Source organism: Falco peregrinus, chromosome 1 (assembly GCF_023634155.1).
Source record: "Falco peregrinus isolate bFalPer1 chromosome 1, bFalPer1.pri, whole genome shotgun sequence".
In the NCBI taxonomy this organism is placed as follows: domain Eukaryota; kingdom Metazoa; phylum Chordata; class Aves; order Falconiformes; family Falconidae; genus Falco; species Falco peregrinus.
Window position 1 is genome coordinate 10,218,309 of NC_073721.1, and position 20,154 is coordinate 10,238,462.

The window sequence follows — 20,154 nt, forward strand, 5'->3', positions numbered from 1 at the left end:
AGACTCCTCTAGCCCTGCCAAAAGCGGCAACTCTGCCCGAGGGACTACTTGTAAACCCTATTTACTACAAAATGTACATATTCCCATGTCTATAATGCCTCTTGTATAGTGTGGATGGGATACCACTAGAGCAATTTCTTGAGATCCTTTGAACAGTAACATAAATGATAGAATTTAAAAGAACAATGTAAATATTTAGAAACTTGTGTCACAAATCAAGGGTTTTGTAATTTCTCTCATCCTCAAGACTGTATTTCCATGCATGCGACAAATGACTTCATTGCTCAATCTGGATTTTGATGCAATTGTCTATACAAGCTGTCTAAATGAAGGCAAGGAAACGGAGACCTTGGAAGCTTCGAGATTCTCATGTGAGTTAGTGAAAGAAAATTTGTTAGCTTTCCTTCCATATTTATGCTTCCACAAAAAAAAAGAGGTCCTTTTTCTCACTTGCAATATAGTTTCCCGTCAGTTTTGTCTGTAGTTTCTAAAGATGACCTCTTGTTTTCAGGTTTGGAATCAGAGTGGCATTAGCCCAGAGAAAGGGGAATGGATCACATCTCAGCTGGCCAACAGAAACACAGATATTCACTGGCTCAGCCAGAGAATTGTACAAGTCTGCTGTAAAGTAGAAAAATTTCCATGACAGAAAGAAGGGATGATAATCTCGTAAAGTATGTCAAGTTTAAACCAAAGCTTCTGCCACAAGCGTGGCAGGCTTCAAACACTACATTTTAACCGCAATCCATGTTGCTTCAAGGTACTAGCAATTCTAAACCAGTATTTTGGCTGCATATTGGGATGCAATGTTGCTGTAAAAACTGAGTGAAATCTTGCCCTTAGGATTAGATGAATATGCATGTGTATACGAGAGGAGGAAATACAGTTGATTTGATATTCCTGCATGGGATAAAGCTTAATAAACTTCTCTGTATCTCCTCTTCCTGCTTGTTGCAATGAATTTCAATATTCCTCAGCCTTTTTGTCATAATAAAGTCACAGTATCCTTCTCTAGGATTTCTTTTTTCTCCTGACACCCTCCCCTCCAAAATCTCATGAAATGCTATGAAGTGTTCCTTATGAACCCATGGAAAGAGTTTTTATAGGAATTTTGCAAGCACTTAGGTAACTAATGAGACACCTAAGGCTCATGATGGAATTTCCTTTGCACCTATTGCATCCAAATGATCTGTCTACGGTTTGAGCGGTCTCTGAGTGGGCAGCAGGTAACCTGACCCACGCACAGCTCTATTTATTACTGAGATTCAGTTAGGATAAATTACACCTGAGGCAAATCACACCTCCCAAACTCTTTAAAAATAATTCTCACCTTTTCCATCCACAAAGATTTTCTGCAATATTATGAAATTGCTCCCAAATTTTTCTATGATGGACAAATTTATTTCTCGTGGGGTTGTCAAAAGTGACTTTCTGCATGAAAATTCAGCTTTGACAGCCAGTCTGTAGCCTGGTTTCTCAGGGAAACAAGGGGTATAAGCTTGTGCAGTTGGTCTGTCTGTCTCCCAGTAAACACCACTGACCTGGTTGACTGCTTGTGACCGGTTCTGATGGGACACAAGCAGGAGCTGACAGTAGTTTTTACCATCGTAAGCTGGAAACACAGGAAGTTACCTCAAGGGATAGATGCGACTGCAATCTGCAGGGCGCAGGAAAGGCTGTGTGTACCACGTGAGCTGTGGCTGGCAGGGTGGCAGGTGCAGCTTTCCTGGCAGAGCTACTTTCTAGGTTTGACCCTTTCAGCTTAATAAAAGACTTTCTTCGAAGCTCTTTGCTTGGGGCATCACTTGGTATTATGGAAACTGAGAAACCTGTCTTTAACCAGGCTGTCTTGTTTTACTGTCATTAACCAAGGAATTCTGTAGGCAGGAGTCATCTTAGTATTGTTCTTTCATCACTAATCTTTACAAATAGACAAGGGCCCTTGACCAAATTCAATCTTATTTCAACAGGTGAAAAAAGTAGTATGCATGGGAAGTAACTCCACTGACACCAGTGGAATGAAACATTAAATTGGGGTAAATATGAAGAGCTTCAGAAGAGCTAGGAGCCCTGCTGCTGCTAAACTTGCTTTACTCCATCTCAGATTATAAGGCCCCACAGCCTGTTTCTATAATAAAGGCAGGTAAAGATTTGGGAGGTATTTTTACTGAAAAATACGGCACTCAGATTTTCCAGTTCTGATGACAGCAGTTCTGATTTCCAGGACTTACAACAGCATCTCGTCAGGGAAACAATTTTTTGTGGCATGTTGTAGTCCATGTCAAGTCCTCTGTAAGTCTTACCCATGCTTTGCAAAGTCAAGAGCGTTCCTAATTCCAAGCCTGTATGCCAGCAGGTCTGCACTTCTCCTACCTGTTTGTGAGGATAAACATTAATGTGGCACTTGATACATTCTTGTCCCATGTTAGCCCAGGAGTTTCCACTCATCCATTTTCTCTTGCATTTGGGGCACTTATATTCACCAAAGCAGCGTTTCTTGCCCTGGTATGGTGTCAGGCCTTCTCCTTTTGGACGAGCCTACAAAACAAAGGGAGGTAGCAATGAATGACCAAAAAGGGGTGTGGGAGAGGTAGTAGGAAAGTAAGGGTGGTTTTTTTTTTATTAGGGAACTTTAGGCAAAAGGTACCAGCAGCAGACATGAAGGTCATATTCCCTTAATGAAGAGTTCGTATGTTGAAGCCAGAGTTTAACAGTACTGAGAGTTACTTCTGTAAGAAATACTCAAAAGTTCAAGATGACTTGTAACACTCGTGACACTGAACATATATTCTTAAGGATCCCACATGAAGTCTAGAAAAGTAAAATGACTCATCATGCTGGGAAATGGTTTGTTTATGTTTCGGGGGCTTGTATGATTTCTCAGCGTGTAGGTCCAAATTGCTTTCTATGTGAAAACACAGGTCAATGGAGGTGGTTGGCAGAAGACCTGAGTTTGGTAGGAGCTCTGAGACTCGAGCTCCCGTGGCTGGTGGACATGGGGGACACTGTGTTACCTCCAGGGTAACCTTGTGGGAGAAAGACGGAAAGGAACATTGAGCACACTACCCCCTGCATACTGGTGGGCAGAAGAGGAGGACGACACCAAACCTACTCTATCCTCTCTCTTTCTTTTTTCTGTAGCATCAGTGCACAGCATTGTCTATTTTTCGTGCATAGCAATATTGTTCTTTAAAAGATCAGATGCAGTAGCAACCTCTGTTATAAATAGGCAAACATCTATAATAATTTGCTTCATGACACTCAGTCTGACAAGCCACTGTAAATATTCTGGCTCAAAGCAAAAATGAAGCTGACATTAGGATGCACATATTTACAGAACTATTGCACAAAAGAAAAAAAAACCCAAACAGTCCATTGGTATAATGAGAAACATTCGGACTTCCATGACTAAATGAGTGTTGGCAGCCACCCAGAGTGTAATCCTCTCATCCATGGTGTCCCTTGATAAGGATGGGAGACTGTAACTGTATATTGGTCAGGAAAAGGTCAATTTACGGAGACATCCTTATTCTGGACACTTAATTTGGCTGTGTCTCTGAGGACTTTGTAGCACAACTCAGGTCAGTATAAGAAGGAGCCACATACTCTCTTCATTTATAAATTCTCATGGAATTGAACAGCAACCCTGTGTACAGAAAGCTCCTACAATCAAGAGACATTCCCCCTCCTCCTGAGGTGTCACAGATTGCTTTATTTGTAGCTTCAGTTGGGGCTACATTATTGAACAGCAGACAAGTTATTTCTGATTGTCAGTTTCAGTTGCACTCTACTTAAACTCCTCCTGCAGTCAGACCTAGAAATGCAGCTTCATTGCCCCTGCTAAGAGGCAGTCCTTTCAGAAAATGTGCAGGTCACAGAGTGTATTATTTCCAAAAGTAATAGCGCTGACTATGGAGACAGAGTGCTTCTGAGAAGTCTTGTAAATGTTTACAAACAGTATTTACACATAACACTCCCACTGCAATATGTTATGGCAGCCATAAAGAACTTTTAAGCATCGGACTCCCACAGCCATATGTTGCACTAGCCACAATTCACAGATTGGGAACTTTCAGAGATGGGCATGTTGAGCGGGCTGGTAACTGCAGGTTTCTCCACATCAGGGAGCTGACTTCAGAGAAGATGCCAATGCCCTGCAATGCTCTGCCCTCACAAACGCACAGGAGGGAACTGAAGATGCTAATTGGTTAAGTCCTCTGTGTGTACAGCTGGGCATCAGGAACGGAGGCCTTCCAAATTAGAACCTACTTTTAAAATCTTTCTTCTCCAATTTGCTCAGTAAATCGGAAGCAGAACTGGGAAAAGAACATAGGAGCCCTGACTCCGGCGGTAATTTCCTCTTATAATTGCTAGACTAAACTTCTGATTTATTTTTAACTTTTCGGCTGTCACAGCTCCCTCCTGTCAGTGATTTTAATTAGTTTGCTGGCAAAACTACAACGTTCTCTGTAGGTGTTTCGTTATTCTGCTTTATGGATGTTTATACTTTGCCCTGACAGATATTATTTTCCTTCCCATATCTTCAGTTTCCCAAACTGTGCCCCACAGGGAATTTGGATTCTCAAACAAACGAGCTCATTTTGTCTAGTAAGAAACATCATTAGGAAGCACTGACAGCAGCAAAGGCAACTCTCCAGCTCCCTCCACCCTTCAGGTCCAAACAAAACAGAAATTTGACAGTATTTGGTAGAAGGCAAAACCTGAGTGAGATACACTAATGGCTTGAGAGGTCTGAGGCTGGGTGTTTTCCCTTTTTTTTTTTTTTTTTTTTTTTTTAAGTCTCTGTGGCTTCAGCAGCAGCGCAGTTGAATTGCGTAAACATTTCCAAGAAACAGCCTGCTCCTTGGCGCAGAAGCAGCCAGCCCTGCTCGGCAGGGTGCTCCAGCACCCGGTCGCTGTGTGACAGAGGTGTCTTAGTACTCATCCAGCTGGAGGGCAAGAACTGTTTTCACCAAAGGTTTTTCTTAACCAAGTGCCAAAAAAGAGCAAGAAGACACATTTTGTCCTTTGGTATTAACCTAAAGTCTCTTATTTTATAAAATGGGGCATTTACCTTGTTTAAACTATTAATCTCCTGCTTCCTCCTCACCCTGGCTTGATTTGAATGGTGTTTAATAATAAACCTTGGTTGGTGTTTAGGTCACTAAGCATTATCTTTTCTTACTCTTTCTGCAGATAAGGGTTTCTTTATCCTCTGAGTTAACCAGGCAAAGATATGCCCCTATTCACAATGGCAAAACGTTTTGTTGTTACCGTGTTGTCCCATTGCCTTCAGGCTCAGGCAGTCTTTGGTGCGGTTTCTACCCTTGGCTGCAAAAGCTTGGTGGGACCTCTGTTTTACCGCACTTTAAATAACATTCAAACTAGGTTACAAACTTTAATGTGTCAAGGTCTTTAAGTTTTCAGCATTCTTTTAGTCTGGGGGGTTGACAATTTTATGGTTTACATGCTGATTTGAGAGGCAGACTCTATCAAACCAAAGCTCCCAGCATTTCTCCTGCTATGTGACTGTATGGCTCTCCGACAGCTGTACGTATCTTCACTCCGACATTTCAAGGGTTATTTAATGCAGCCAGGACAGGCAGGCCTTTGGGGATGATTAAAACCAAACAGATTTTTCTAGAAGGACCAGAATCTAGCCATTCTTTGACATGTCTCTCAGTGTCCAGGTGGCTGACACAACAGGTTCTTTGTGCTGCTTTGACTTTGGAAATCGGGAGGCAATGTGCAGAAGGGAGAGCCGTCCTTCCCTGAGGCACCCCTGGGCTGGCGGCTGTGGCGGCCCAGAGCCCCTTCCCTCCTCGTGGTCCTCAGGCACAAGCTGAAGCCAGCCTTGGGCTGGTGGTGGTAATTAGAGGACCTAAGGGACTCCCTCTCGCCTTGGATTCAGGAAGCAGCACGGATTCTGCAAAAGCCCTGGCTGGGTACTCTGTCCACTAGCAGTTAGTCAAATGAAAGGACCTTGCTGATACACCTTGGTCTTCCAGACAGATGCTAAGACAAATGAAACCATCTTTGCAGATTTACCCAGCCAGTGCACGTGTTTACCTTAGCTAGATCCAACATACGTATGAAGCCAGTACTTTTGTGTGGCACAGCAATGAAAATGACATCGATGTTCCGTCCTTCGCTGACACCCAGCTGCCTCTATTTTTCATCCTTTCCCTTTATTCAGCCAAAACCACAAATTGGCCATAAGATTTTTAAAGTGTTTAAGTTGAGCTTTTCTGCTGGTCACTGGCCAGCCAAGCTCTCTTTCAACCTATGGGATTGTGCATCTCACAGAGGAATCTGCCAAATCACTTGGCAGTGACAGACACAATAAAGGACTCTTTGCTTTCCCTAGACAATTCGCACAAAGTTTCAGTTTGCACAGTCAGCAAAACCAAAACACCTCCACACACACACACACAAATGCCCTGCTTAGAACTAGACTCATTATAAACAACACGAGGCAGAGAGGTCCTTCAAAGTGAAATGCAAAGGAACAATTTATTCAACATACTACTTCTGTCTTCCCCCGAGTTTGTGTTACGCAGCTGAAAGGCACACAGTACGGGGGAAGATAAAGTTCACATGACACTGGTAGGTGGATCCCCTTCCTAGCAGAGCAATGTAAGGGTGTGCTTATGAGGATGCTTCATCACATAAAGCAGAAAAGTGATAACAGCAAACAACAGCTTGATGCACTGACCGGCTCCCAAGTGGTCAGTGGGAGTGTGAGGGCTGGATTCTATTTTGAAATGTGAGCCCTCCGACACTCCCTGTTGTAAGCACAACTAGAAGATGGCATTAAAAAAACCCCTAGCACTCTTATTTTGCGCTACTGTACATGCGTAGTTTTGAAACATTAATGATGATGATAGTGTACCCAAATGTTCAATTAGAAAATAAAAAGAATGTATTAGGGCTGGTTTGGCGTACTGGGTGTCCTGGCATTCTAGTCCTGACTCTGCACCAAGTTATAGAGTGTTGGGAAATTTGCTGAAGTCCTCTGACCCTTCTCAGCGCTGTGTAGAGAACAAGGACACACTCATGTGCCTATGCCAAAATGGCACATAAAAGGGAATCCTTACATCAGTCAAGTTTTTTCTTTGTCCTTCCTGACTTTTGCATTCATTTAAATCTGAGTATCAACAGAATAGACAGAGAGGTTACATGTTTAGGAAATTAATTATAACACAGCTGATCTATTTTTCCTTGCTGTTTGTAGTCCGTGTTGTTGGTGTATGATATTGCTGATGTGTGACGCTGGAGCCTTCTGAGGTATTTAAATGAACTGTCGCTACATCTTTAATTAATACATGCAATATAGGAAGAGCATCTGGGGGATACAGAAACCAAATTGATGCTTTGTTTCAGCCTTCTTGTCTCTAGTATGATTTGTGTATTAGTGATATGATGAGAAGTCTTGCTACGGGGTTAGTTAAAGGAAAACTGTCAGAAAGCAGACTTTTCATTACAGCGTTACTATTTAAACAAAAGCTTCTATTTGATTTACTGAACAACAGATATTATGGGATTTTTAGATGTATTGGATAGTCCAGACTAAGGACTTACTACAAATAAAACTATAACTGAGCAGGGCTGAAAAATAAAGGAAACGTGAAAACTTGTTTGTGTAGCTTAACAGAGGAGGCCAGTATGTGTTTTACTCAGCTGGGATTTTCTTAGGTGCCTTGTCCATCACAAGGCTTAGGGCTACTTCAGCCTCTGACTGTGGGGATTCTGCTGTACGGCTTTTATTGTCACTGGAAGCAGCAGGAATTTAAACCACTGCATTCATAGAAACAAGCTTGTTCTTCAAGGCGGTTAAAGCTCATCAGTTGTTACTGTTGATCTGGAATCTCACACTTGTAGTATTTCTGCTCTTAAAACCTAATCGGGGTTAGAGTTGGCTTTGTACCGAGGTCCTAAATAATGAAACTATTACAGTCAGGCATCTGATAAAGTTGGTAGGATTTCTCAGCACCTCTTCTCTAGGGCAGTATTTGTACTGTAGCCTTCCTGCTTGCTGTCAGGGGACTGTTGGGCTGGGGAAAAGGAGGCAACAAATTGCTGGAGCTGAGGACTGACCTCCCAAAGAAATGTAGAATTAGGAGCAGGTAAGACTGTTCAGGCTCTCTGTGCGTCTGCTTGCTGCTCCAGGGCTCACAGCGTACTGTGCTTTTGCTAGTAGTATATTCAGTCACCTTATGTGGAAGATAATTTCGCAGTCGAGTGTATACAGAAGTTTGCTCCCACACGCATTTCTTCTTTCTTTATTTCATCTTCATACGTGTACCTCTGCTGAGCATCACCATAGTCCTCTGCTTTCTTGGCCCTGCAGTCGGTGCCTTCCTAGCAGGGTAGTGTTCAGAATGGAACAAAATTCTCGCAGAGAAAAGCATTAAACAAAACATGTATAGCATGCAATCCAGAATAACGTTAGTCTGTTTTGCTTGAACAAATGCCCTATTTCTGCTGTTAAAAACATTTTCACTCCCCAAGTCTTACTCTTTGGGAAACATGTAAAATTATCTATTATTAAGCTGTGTCAGTGAACTTTTACAGGTAAATTTTGAAATGGCAGAAGACCAATTTGATGTTTGTCATTTTAATATATGAGTATACAGCTTTTGGTTGCTTTGAAAAAATCAATGTTGTCAACATATTGTCTGTTAACTGCAATTTTGATCTCATTTCCACAATGGCAAACCAAGAGAAAGATTTGGCAGAATTTGTTATTAATAACACGCACATGGTTTCTGATAATGATTAAAGCAATAGGCATGGTTGTCATGGACATGCTGATCAAAGTCTAGAAATCCAAGAAGCTGGCTTGGCAAACATTCTAACATTTAAATCAAAATCTGGGTCTGCAGATTTTTCAGAATCCCAGCCATGCTTTTTGGAACAAAGGCTTTTCTTCTGCTACAAAATGCCTGATGGAGCTGATCATTACAACCACCCTTAGGCTTTAACTGCCTTGAAGAACAAGCTTGTTTCTATGAATGCAGTGGTTTAAATTCCTGATACTTCCAGTGACAATAAATATAATACTCATTTCTGTGCTGCATCAGTCTGAAGCATAATATTTGTGGAATTGCCAAATATTAGTTACTATCTGATGTGTCAATTACTAAACACTGAATGCTCAGAGAAGTTGATAGTGTGGGTTTCCTTCTTTGCAAATCCTAGTCATCACTCTGCAGCTAATACGGTGATAGAAAACATGTAAAAGCTCAGTACCATACAGTCTGAGAAAACAACTGCATGAATTAAATTATAGTATGCTGTTTTCATAGGCTTCTGTCTTAATAAAAAAAGACTTGGAGTTATTGACATAAGCAAGTGGTGTAATAGGAAAGTATCTGGGAAGAATGGTAATGTGGTGACAGGGCTGGTGGTGGACTTCCAACCCCTGGATTGAGTATGCAGCCCTAACAGATTTTCCGTCTGGTCTTGGTCAAGCCATGCAATCAGACCGTACCTCAGCTCTTCAGATGCAGTGGGGAGAAGCCCTTCTGCTGTTCCCTGCCGCTTCTGCTGTTCTTGTGGCACTGTGTAATCACTTTGGGCTACGTATGATGATGTAGCTCGTGTAGCATGCAGGCACCTTGAACTTTGTCTGGGCCAGCTAAGCGCTATTAGAAGATACCGAGCAAGTAACACTCACAAAACTTTCAGTCAATTCTTCTATAGAAGAAAAATGTGGGTGCGTAGTGTTGCACAGAAACATGGTCTCTCTAGACGAAGCTTGTTAGTGGAGTCTTACTAGTAGGTGAAACTCTCCTTGCATTCACATTCCTATTTAACCTCAGATGTATTTTATTTGTTTGCTGAATGTTCACATAGGTTTTCCAGGTTTTAGGATTTCAAATGGTGCGCTTACATATTCAGTTACATTGTGTGTTACATACAGGGCAACAACGATCAAGTGTTTAATGTGTTTGGTAGACTTTCAGAGCCACAGAGCTCGACTAACCCTACCCGAATCTTCTACTAAGGAAAGCTGCAAATAATTATCTTGGTTAACTGTACTTCAAGGACTTGTTTTACCTGTGCGTGCTACTCTTTGCTTGTTGAATGACTGTGAAAGAGCTCCCAAACCGACTGTCTATACTTGTGGCCAGTCAGAGCTTTAATACATTTGTTCCTGTAGGACCTTGAAAACAATGGAATTACTTGAGCATATAAATAGCTGCCTAATGAATCTTCTTTTGAAAGTATTGCGTAACTTGGCCTAACCCAGAGCCTACAATTTCAAGAACAGGGAAAGAATAGGTCTCCGGTTCTTATGCATGTGAAGATAACCGTCAAAATATGAACCAAATGTTAACTCGCATAAATGAAGCAATCATCCTGAAAAAAATTCTCTTAGGGAATTGTCTAGTGAAAACTGTTTTCAATGTATTTCTTAATGCAATATGAAGTAAAAAAGGGGGTGGGGCTAGAGAGTGGGGATGGGTAGTGCCTAAATGAACTTGGGTCTTTGCTGTATAATTTAAGTATTGTATGTCATACAGAAAATAGGGATTTACGTAGCAAATTAGGCATGTGGAAGAGTTAAAATTACAGTCGCCTGCTGGGATGCAGTGAGGCACTTCTTTTCAGTGTTACAAGATCATATTCTTCCAAACAGCTTGAGATAAAAGGAAGTGGTTGAAATCTTTCTTTCCCCTTCTCTGATACAAAATTGGCCATGCTGAATTAATTATGAAGAAACTAGGAATGTATTCATTTTAATAGTTTCCTGATGTGTGGACCCTTTTGTCCCTCTTCATCCATTGCTTGAAAACATACAATGGCAATAGCTGCCTCCTCTCTCCCTCCCCCTTCTCCTCTGGTAGCATGCTGTATTAAATATATTGGCATTTTTTTCAGTAGTTGGAATCAGAGTTTTGGAGCAGCGAGGGTCACACCCTTGCTATAATCAGGTACTACCTCTTCCAAGCTGAGGTCAAGACTCATATTTTTGGACCTGTTTAATTGGCCCACCTCAGATGACTTCATGTGAGTTTCAGATTTCTCCCAGGGCTGATGTGGCACAGCTGGGCACTGCTGTAGCCATGAGCTGACAGGTCTGAATATGGTGATCTTCTGTCCTTCAAAATGCGGTGGAGTAGCTCTGGCAGCCCCCTTGCCTCCCTATAGGACCCCTCCAGAGGCAAAACAGATAGGAAAGCCAATAGATGTCACTGGAGGTCATTTTATTGCAAATCTAGGTGAGGGGCAGGTGCTTTTGAAGCCCTGTTCCAAATGTGGGATATTGCCTTCTGCTTCATTGCTTTTCTGAGATGTGCTTAGACAAAATCTCAACCTGAAGAGATTTGGACTGGATTGTGATGCTGAGATGCAGCTGCAGATCTCCAATAGATCCTGTGATAGTATTTCCCTCCTTATTAAGTGTCCAGGTAAAGAAATCACCTGAGAAGACCGGCCAGACTAGACTGGGTGTGCCATTATTTGGGTAAAGCAAATTTTCAAGAGAGGATTTGGATCAGGGAATTCCTCAATTTATGTGGTGTCCGTAGAGCTTGTGTTGCTTTTTGGTTGATGTTTCAGCTGAGAACCTGATACTTTTTTCACATCAAACATGCAGAATAATAGTGTTGGCTTTCTGTTTGAACCGTTCATGAAAGCTGCACAGGAGCTTTAACTGCAGACATGGCAATTAGCAAAACATTTTGTGCTTACTCCTCATGAACTACTGTAGCTTAATCTTATGCTGGGTGCAGCTTGATGTAACTTTGGCATGAATGTACAAAGGGGAGTAGATAGAGAAAGGGCCTGTATGAAGTATAGAGGACTGTAGGTGCTGATGGGAGATAGCTTTCTTTGCTGCTCAAGTGGCTTTGTAAAATCCTGCTGTATGATTATCTATATCTTTTGGTGCCTTTATTCTTTGGTAAATCTGGACCTGTTGTGCCTCTCCTCCACACCATATACCTGCTGGGCTACACTTGCTGAAAGTACTTTGGGAGGGACTTCAGTGCCTCAGTCATCTTACCGAGAAACCTCAACCTGGGAATCTGCTACTTTTGCTCGTTCGTTAGAAACACAGTCTGTTAATGGCCAGGGATGTCAGGAGGAACTGCTGCTTTATGCTAAGGTACTTTTTCTTCTGAGACAGAGCGGTCTGTAGGACTCTGATGACATTAATGAGGCAATTACAATAAATAATGATTTTATTTCAACTAAAAACTTTGACATCGTTCATATATCTGAAAATAGCGTTAATTCCTTTGCCTAGTTTCCAAATGAAACTGCATCATCCTAAAGCATTATCTGCTTTTTCCTCTATCCTAAAAATTTGTAGCCCATAGCAAGGTCAACCTGATACAACAGATATTTTAATATCCTTTAATTAAGAAAGACATTTTTAAGAAACTTCTCAAGTTCCTATGCAGTTTCCTGAATAGTCCCCGTCCTGTGCTCTGACAGTGGGCAAAGGATGGGTGCTTTGCTCTCTGCAGGCTGGGCAAGGGGGTACGCAGGGGAAGGTACTGCACCAGGAAGATGAGAACACATGAGGCAGGCCAGAGGAGAAGGCAGCAAAGCAGAGAATATTTTAATTCAATACAATTGCACAATGAAACATGAAATGCAACTTTAGCAGTGTTAACGTTCAGGAAATGGCTTGTTTTGCTCTGGTTCAACTTTACGCTGCTTGTTGCACCCTCTGGACTGACAGAATCATTTCTTGTTTCCTTCATATGTGTATGAATCACAACAATAATGGTTTTCTTTTAGCCTGAACTAGAAATGCTTTTGCTCTTGTTAAGGTTTTATCTCTTCAAAACAGCTCTTGGAAAGCAAAGGAAATATTGTTAAGACGATAAGGATGACTTTCAGGGGAAAGGATGTTTCTAGAAGAACTCAGCCTTCTTCCTTCCTTCTGCCGTGAAAGGGACAGGATCTCTTTCAACTACCCACTAAATCCTTGAGGATATTCAAGACCTGGTTTGTGGCATATCCTGCGCCCTGCATAAGAATAGGTATAACTACAGTAAGAAAAATCCAACAGGAGGGTGCCTGTAACGAGGAGAATGTGGTCTTGCGGTTAAGGCGCTGCGCTGGCCCCTCGCAAGCCTGGCCTTCATTTCTGGCTCAACTACAGCCTCATTCTGTGGGTTTGTGCACAAGTGACTTGATCTCTCTGTGCTCCGATTTTTCATCTGGAGTACGGGCAGTACTAGAGTACCTCCTGTTCTGGGAGTGTAATTAATGTTTGTTACTACAAAAGTGAGCAGTACGCATGAATCTTGAGTAACACAATTCTCAGATAAGGGTTTTGAACAAGGGCTGCCACAGGTCTGTCACTGGTGAACCTGACCTCACCTTTTGAGCCCATTTTTTTAAAGGCTCTGCTTAACAGATGTTGTCTCTTTCATACGTTATATGTTTTCCCTACAACCCAGTTGGTTAAAGTAGTCAGAAATGTCGTTTTCCATTAACTACTTGTGACGTCTCCACTGATCCATCATTTAAAAAAGTAAACAAAAACCACATGGCAGAAGGCAAGCACATATACAGTTATAAGGATTTCTAGCTAGGAAATGCTTTACGCAATAGATAAAGCATGGCCCCCCTTTAGAAATCTTCCTGCTGTAACAAAAACAACGCAAGGCCTGCCCGCACCCCTGTGACCTCCCCACCCCACAGCAGCATAGTGGCAGAGGCTCCCAGGATGCTAGCACACAGAGCAAGCTGTGGCCTGTCCTCCTCCAAGATGAAATACCACAGCAAGACTGTCATTGCTTCTAGCTGGAATGGGCCCTTTGCTTGAACTATTAAGAAACAGGGAAAGGAAATAAAGACCAGATGAGCAACCACCCTCCCTTTCTCCACCTCAGCCTCCTTCTCTCCACCTTCCCCCCCACCACGCTGTCTCCAAGATGACATACAAAAACACTGATTGAGTCAGGCAGCCTGCTTTAAATTACAGCATTCTTTTTGAGCCTGGAAAAAGACATGCTATGCATAGCCCAGAAATGAAACATGACTTCAGCTGCTGATATCTAAACTGCATAAATGTTTATTATGTTTAATAATGTGAAAGGGACTAAGGGACTTTTTGGTTTTTTCTGGTCCCAGTGTTCTTTCCTCTAGAAATACTCTGCCAGGTCACACGTGAGCATAATGCGTAGAAGAAAGTTTTAGAAACCCTCCTCCTCTGCCCTGAGCAGCCATGGGTAAGCCCATCTACCTCAAGAGCCCTCAAATCCCAGCTACCTGACTTAGTTCATGTGCTTGACATCACTTCAGAGCTCGTTGCTCGCTTTCTTGCTTTGAACCCCTGTGCATGTGCAGATGCCTGGGAGGAACTCCTTGCTAATTTTCTTCCACTGTACGCTCAGTCCCTTTATTACAAAAGACTAGGTTTTTAACATCTTAATTGGAGTGCATCAGAAAAAGTCTCGCTGTTTTAAACATAACCATTGGCTTGCCGTGAAAACTTACAGGCATATACACCTATACTTTAGACAACCCAAGGACAACCACCCTTCGGTGTGAAGTTTGTGATAATACAGTATGAATCTGAATCTCTAATCTCTTCCATCATTCCTTCTCAGTCCATCCTGTTCCTGCAGTTGTATTTGCATTTTCTACCATGCTCCTCCACTGGTTTTTTTTTTTTCACTCTGTGCAAAGCTAGCTTGAATCATCTAAAGAATCACTCGTGTCATGCTACCAAAACAGCAACAGCAGCTGCCAAACTTTGTTAACCATTCTGTGACATTCATGGTTGATGTTTGTAGTGTTACAAGAACTTTAGGCATTTTACTGAAACTCTTATGAGAAGGAACTGAGGCAAACTGATTCCCTCTGTATTATTTTTCCTGATCAAATGCAGAAATATGCAGTGCCCTGAAGGTGAGGAAGGACTGACTGCAATCAGTATGGGCAGAGTGAGAATGCTAATAGGTATCTGAAGGGTGAGAACACAACACAGTCAAAGCATTGGGTGAGGAGGGATTTCTCACAGCAGCAGAATTCTGGCTAGAATGAAAGGAGTGAGTAGAGGATGACTGATGCAGAGAAAAGATACAGAATAAAATTTATAGGCTTTTTAGCGATTCAGATTCTGCCAAAAAGTTGGTTAGCTGACTCTCTATCTCTTCACTACTAATTATTTTGTTCTAATCTGTCACAAAACAAGCCAGGAAAAGGACTGTTACTTGAAACTTTCTGGGAAACAGAAAGGTCATAGGTTGAATCAGGCCATGGATGTTGTGTGTCTTGGTCCGTAACTCTGGCTTTTGAGAGAATTAAAATCTCTTTATGTGTTGAAATAGGAAACTCGTGTCTGATTCATCAGGCTGCTTGGCTGTGCTGTAAGAAATTCAGTCTTTTGGACACCTATGTTTTAGGCTTGTTTAGTACGGCTGTGTAGCATGAACTTTGAGATGAAGATAATCATTGCTAGTAAATTTTTTTTAATGGAATCTGTTTTGACCAGAATATAGTCAGAAAAGTGAAATGAAACGGTAACAGTCTAAACAAGTGAGCTATAGTCTCCATTTCCTTTAGTGCAAGTAGATGACATTTCATTTCCAGCTTTTTCATTAGGTAATTTTGCCTATGCCTTCTTTAAAAAGCAAAACTCTTCAACTATGTGCAACCTTCACAATACGTTTGTACAGTGGCTCCAGACAGCATTTCCTATATTTAAGAATTTTATTGTTAAAGACACTCACATACAGCATTTCCTTATCATGGATACTTAAAAGCTCCCTTCCTGAAGGTCACCGCTTACTTTCCTGCCTGCGTAGAGCGAAGTAGCTGTCACCATAGGAGTCTCACTCTGGACTGCTCTGAGAACGTAACGCAGGCAGTACCCCAGATATGCCTTTAGCAACTGACCCAAAATGGGGGAGTGGCCTGGGGCCAACTGGCAGTTCCTTATTCTCTCACGTATACTGACCCTAAGAAGGATCAGGAGATGGACTGGGAGATGAACAGGCCTTACAGAGTAAATAATTCTTCCTAAAGCAAGAACTTTTTTTTGAGGAAAAAACCGAGCCAACACCACAGCCCTCCACCAAGTGAGGTATATCTTTTACTAGTGAAGAATATGCTGCTCCAGGAAGCACATGTGAAGGACAGCTGCAGTGTTCAGCTACTGTCCGTGTTGTAGGAGCATTTTTTTCCTAAGCTCCTAGTTCTATTTTAGAAATTATACCCATCACCCTGTTCAAAATATCTGATTCCACTTTCGTCCGAGCAGACAGTTTCAATACCCACAGGCAAGTAAAGTGAAAAGCTCATTATCAAACAATACAAAGGAAGAATACATGTTCTAATAGAAACCTCATGAGAGCAGAGGATTGACCAAGGGGCTGTAGGGCACAGAAGGCATGACAAGGCTTTGTGCTATGTTCAATACTTTTCATGGGAACATGCTTGTGACTGAGGCCATCTTCAGCTTTTCTGAAGTCTAAGGCAGTCTTCCTGACACAGACAGTGAACAGGCCACTGCAAAATGCCTTTGCTAGATGCCGTCTACTGTTGTTTGCTCAAGGCTAAGAAACTATTCATTTTTGAAAGGGTATTGTGCAAGAAGCATCTGGTATAAAACACTTGCCATAGTGTTTGCTGCAGAGCATGACTGGAGAGGTGGGATGAAGATTTAGGGGAGGCATGCAGTTCTTGATCCCTTTTGCTGTTTCCCTTTGCTGTTTCACCCCGATACTCTTTCCATCCAGCGATGTTAGTCTAAAGGTAGATTCGTGCCTGCTCTGCTTGCAGAGGTGTAGTAGGAGTGAATTTGCCTTGATCTTGGAGGGGAAGAAAAAGCTCCAAACCACTGAGAAACCCTTTGCGGGAGTCCTTGATTTTGTTTTCATATTAAGGTACTCCTCTCTGTTCCATGGGAGTTACTTCGGCAGTGTTACTGATTTCAGAAAAAAATGAAAAAAAATCAATGTGGAATTATAAAAAAGGTGGGATACACTTGTTCATCTTCTGACTTGACTGTAAGGTCTGTGAGTGGAAAGGTGGTGTTTTCCCAGATCAAGGAGTACCGTCAGGGCTGTGCTGTTCTGGTAAGCCACGGATTCAGACTCTTGTGTGGGGGTTGGCACAGAAGCAAATGTCTTCTAGCCCCTTGATTTATTTTTTTTCAGGCTTTCCAAGGCCCAGTTAACTTTATCCGCTCTGCGTTTCAGGGGGATGTGCAGTTCTGTGTGTGCCTGGTGAGAGGCTCATTATCCTCCGCAGGCTCAACACAAACCCTCGATTTTTAAAAGGCGACAAAAGAGGCGGCCGGTCCTGCTTTCCGGTCTCCCTGGCCGCGCCAGCGTGGCGAGCTCCTCATCCTCATCCCCAGCCCCGGTGCAGCTGCCTCTTTGTGTGCGCAGGCATAATGAGGAGGGCTCAGGAGGAAGCTGACACAGGTGTGCCATGGGGCCAGGGACTTGGCTGAGGACGCTGCCACGAGTGCGCGCGCACGTCTCCCCACACACAGGTCTTGTGTTCGGTCTTGGCCGTGGCCTTCAAGGACCTCCTTGTCGCGGCACAAACAACGGTGTCGCGCTGCCTCCCTTGTGCACAGCCTCCCGGCCGGTGCTGGGCAGAACAATCCCCTTTCTCAGCCCTAATACCACAGCAGAAATGTCATCCTTATTCTGTAACACTGGCATTTGTCAACTTGGTGGGAACAAAGACAGCATTCACTGAGCGGGAGACAGGCAGAGGGCCTCAGGAAAAGCCCTTTGTGGGGACAGAAAACGTTCCGCTGTCAAACTTCGAACTCCACCGGAGCTGCCATTTGTCTTCAGGTCTGACCGGCCTGGAGACGGAGGGCTGCCTCGCATTGGCCACGTCTTCGGCTGGGGTTGAAGGGCAGATTCAGGTTTATGTTTTAGGACTTCTGACTAGCAACAAATGGCCTTTTCTTCTGGGGCAGCCCCACCTTTAATAGCTGTAGAGCTCTACTACTCGGCTGGGCTCACTCTGGCTTGGCAAAATTAAACCTCTAAGTAATGGATTTATCTTCACGCTTACTTTATACGCAGATGCAGTTATTCTATTATCAGAGACCTGCACCTCCTGTCCAGCACTTCGCAATACAAAGCCCTTGCCAGCAGCGAGGGACAGTGTGAGCTCTATCAAAGATACCAGCAAGAGGCAGCAAGACGAAGCAGGGGAAGCCTGCTCTTCCTTGGAAATGTCCTAGTAAGCCCTGCAGGATGCTGAGGGTCAGTAGGCATTGCCACTGGAGACGAATATGACAAAAACCACCCATGGAAGAGATCAAGCCCTTCTGACAGTTTGCTCAATGAGTCAGCAGACTCCTCATCACAAGCAGCAGTGCCTCCTCTTGCCCTCGCTGTTGAATTAAAGTAGATGGCTCAAGACAACAACCACATAAACAAGAATATTCTGCTCTATTGGAAACGGATCTAGTGGTTTTCAAAATCTTGCATTACCTACTAGCTGAGTACAAGCACTGAGGTCACTCAGAAATCTCTCTTTGGTGCAATGTGTGGAGGTCGCTAACCCTGGGGTACTTGTGTTCTGAAGACTGCTGCAATGGAGATCCAGAAAGGCTTAATAATTTCAGACAATCTTATCTATTTTAAATTGTCCTCTAACAAGGCTGTGTTAAAACATTATTATACCTCATTGCAGAGGTCGCTGTGTTTTAGTGAAAAGTTAAATTTAAATGAATTTTGTGGACCATTAATAACATATCCTGGGCTATTTCCTACTTGCTGCCATTCCAGAGCACTCACCAAATTACACAGAGTGTATCTGCTGGTATGGAAATGCAGCTACCTTTGGGGTGGAGAATAGTACCAGTCTGTGCTTTGCATTTTGCTAACTCTTCACAGTAATAAATCTTTTGTCTAAAAGTACTGGGGTATGCTCGGTATGTATGGTCTTCAGGAAAAGAAACTCTAACAGCTATCAAATTGCAAGGCTGTGTTAATGAAATGGGATCTGATTCAATTTTGAGAAACAAACAGTAATATCATAATAATTACTCTAAATGTAAGATTAATAACAGCAGCAATAAGAAAAGGATATAGAAAAATAAATATTCATTAGGCATTTAACTTCCATGCATAAATAGAACCAAAAGAAGAGCATGCATTACGTATATTTAGCATGAGGTGTACAATTCACTTGGCAAATGTAGGGAATTTTCCTTAGAATGGTGAATGTTACAGTTCAGTTTGATGTAATGTTATTGCTAGATGGATCATCAGTGAAGGTATAGTTAAATAACTCCCTACTACATTTTGAGAGCTGATGAAGTTCAACAGAGAAGACTCTGGGACAGGGGGATAGTGCCTCAGGTGACCCCTTCCTAAAGGCTGGTGTAGCCAAGCCAGCTCGGGAGGAGGAATTGTGTTCTAAGCCATTCCAGTTCCTTCTTGAAGATAAAAGGAAGAAATATGTGTCAAGCGTGTCACTGTTAATCTGTTCTGATGGTTGTGGGGAGTGCTTTGACTGTACAACAAGATGCTACAGCTCTCAGACTGGCCTGTGGGCAGCACACGCCGTGTTGCCAGGATGTGTTCAGGGAAACATGTGCAAGAAATCCTTTTAGAGGCTGCCCATCACCCACTTCTTTTTGAGGACATGGTTCTGCACATGAAATCAGGATATAAACAGGAAAGCTCTCCTCTTTCATCTTGTTATCTGCATATGCAGTAGAAGGGCAATCCAGAGTGTCTTCACTTCTCTAAAGCATCCACCATCAAGTGCCTTATTCGTAAACCATTACTTGGGACCTGGGTTTAAACAGCATGAACTGATCAGGCAAAGAAGTACTTAAAATCTTTTCCCTTGCCTGTCCTGCATTCCCCACCGGATATAAACCAGTGGAGTAGATATTATCTTTTTCTGCTTAGAAATATATGAAGAATGAGTAAGGAGAACCCTTCAGAGTGCATGGACAGGGAATTTAAGGGCTATAAACATAACCTGTAGCGCAGTCAACAGTGGATTAAAATAGAAACACAACAATGTGTTGTGAAGGAGAGAGAAAGGTGTGGAATCACATATTCGCATAGCAAGGAACTAGAGCGTTAATACCAAATAAACTTGCACAAAGATCGGTGTGCCCGTCCGTTAGAAGTGCGTATCTGTGCTCTCTCAGCAGCTTCTCCAACAGTCAGCAATGTTCACTGCTTTCAC

At 42.6% G+C, this 20,154-nt stretch overlaps 1 protein-coding gene across 2 annotated transcripts in view; it reads right to left on the reverse strand.

Annotated features, from left to right (window-relative positions):
• The window catches only part of ZCCHC24 (zinc finger CCHC-type containing 24), a 116,545-nt gene that overhangs the window by 14,548 nt on the left and 81,843 nt on the right, over positions 1-20,154 (reverse strand). For both annotated transcript variants that reach the window (XM_055797832.1, XM_005243562.3), the window contains exon 3: positions 2,374-2,538. In XM_055797832.1, coding sequence (XP_055653807.1) covers positions 2,374-2,538 — 165 coding nt within the window. The remainder of the gene's footprint in view (positions 1-2,373; positions 2,539-20,154) is intronic.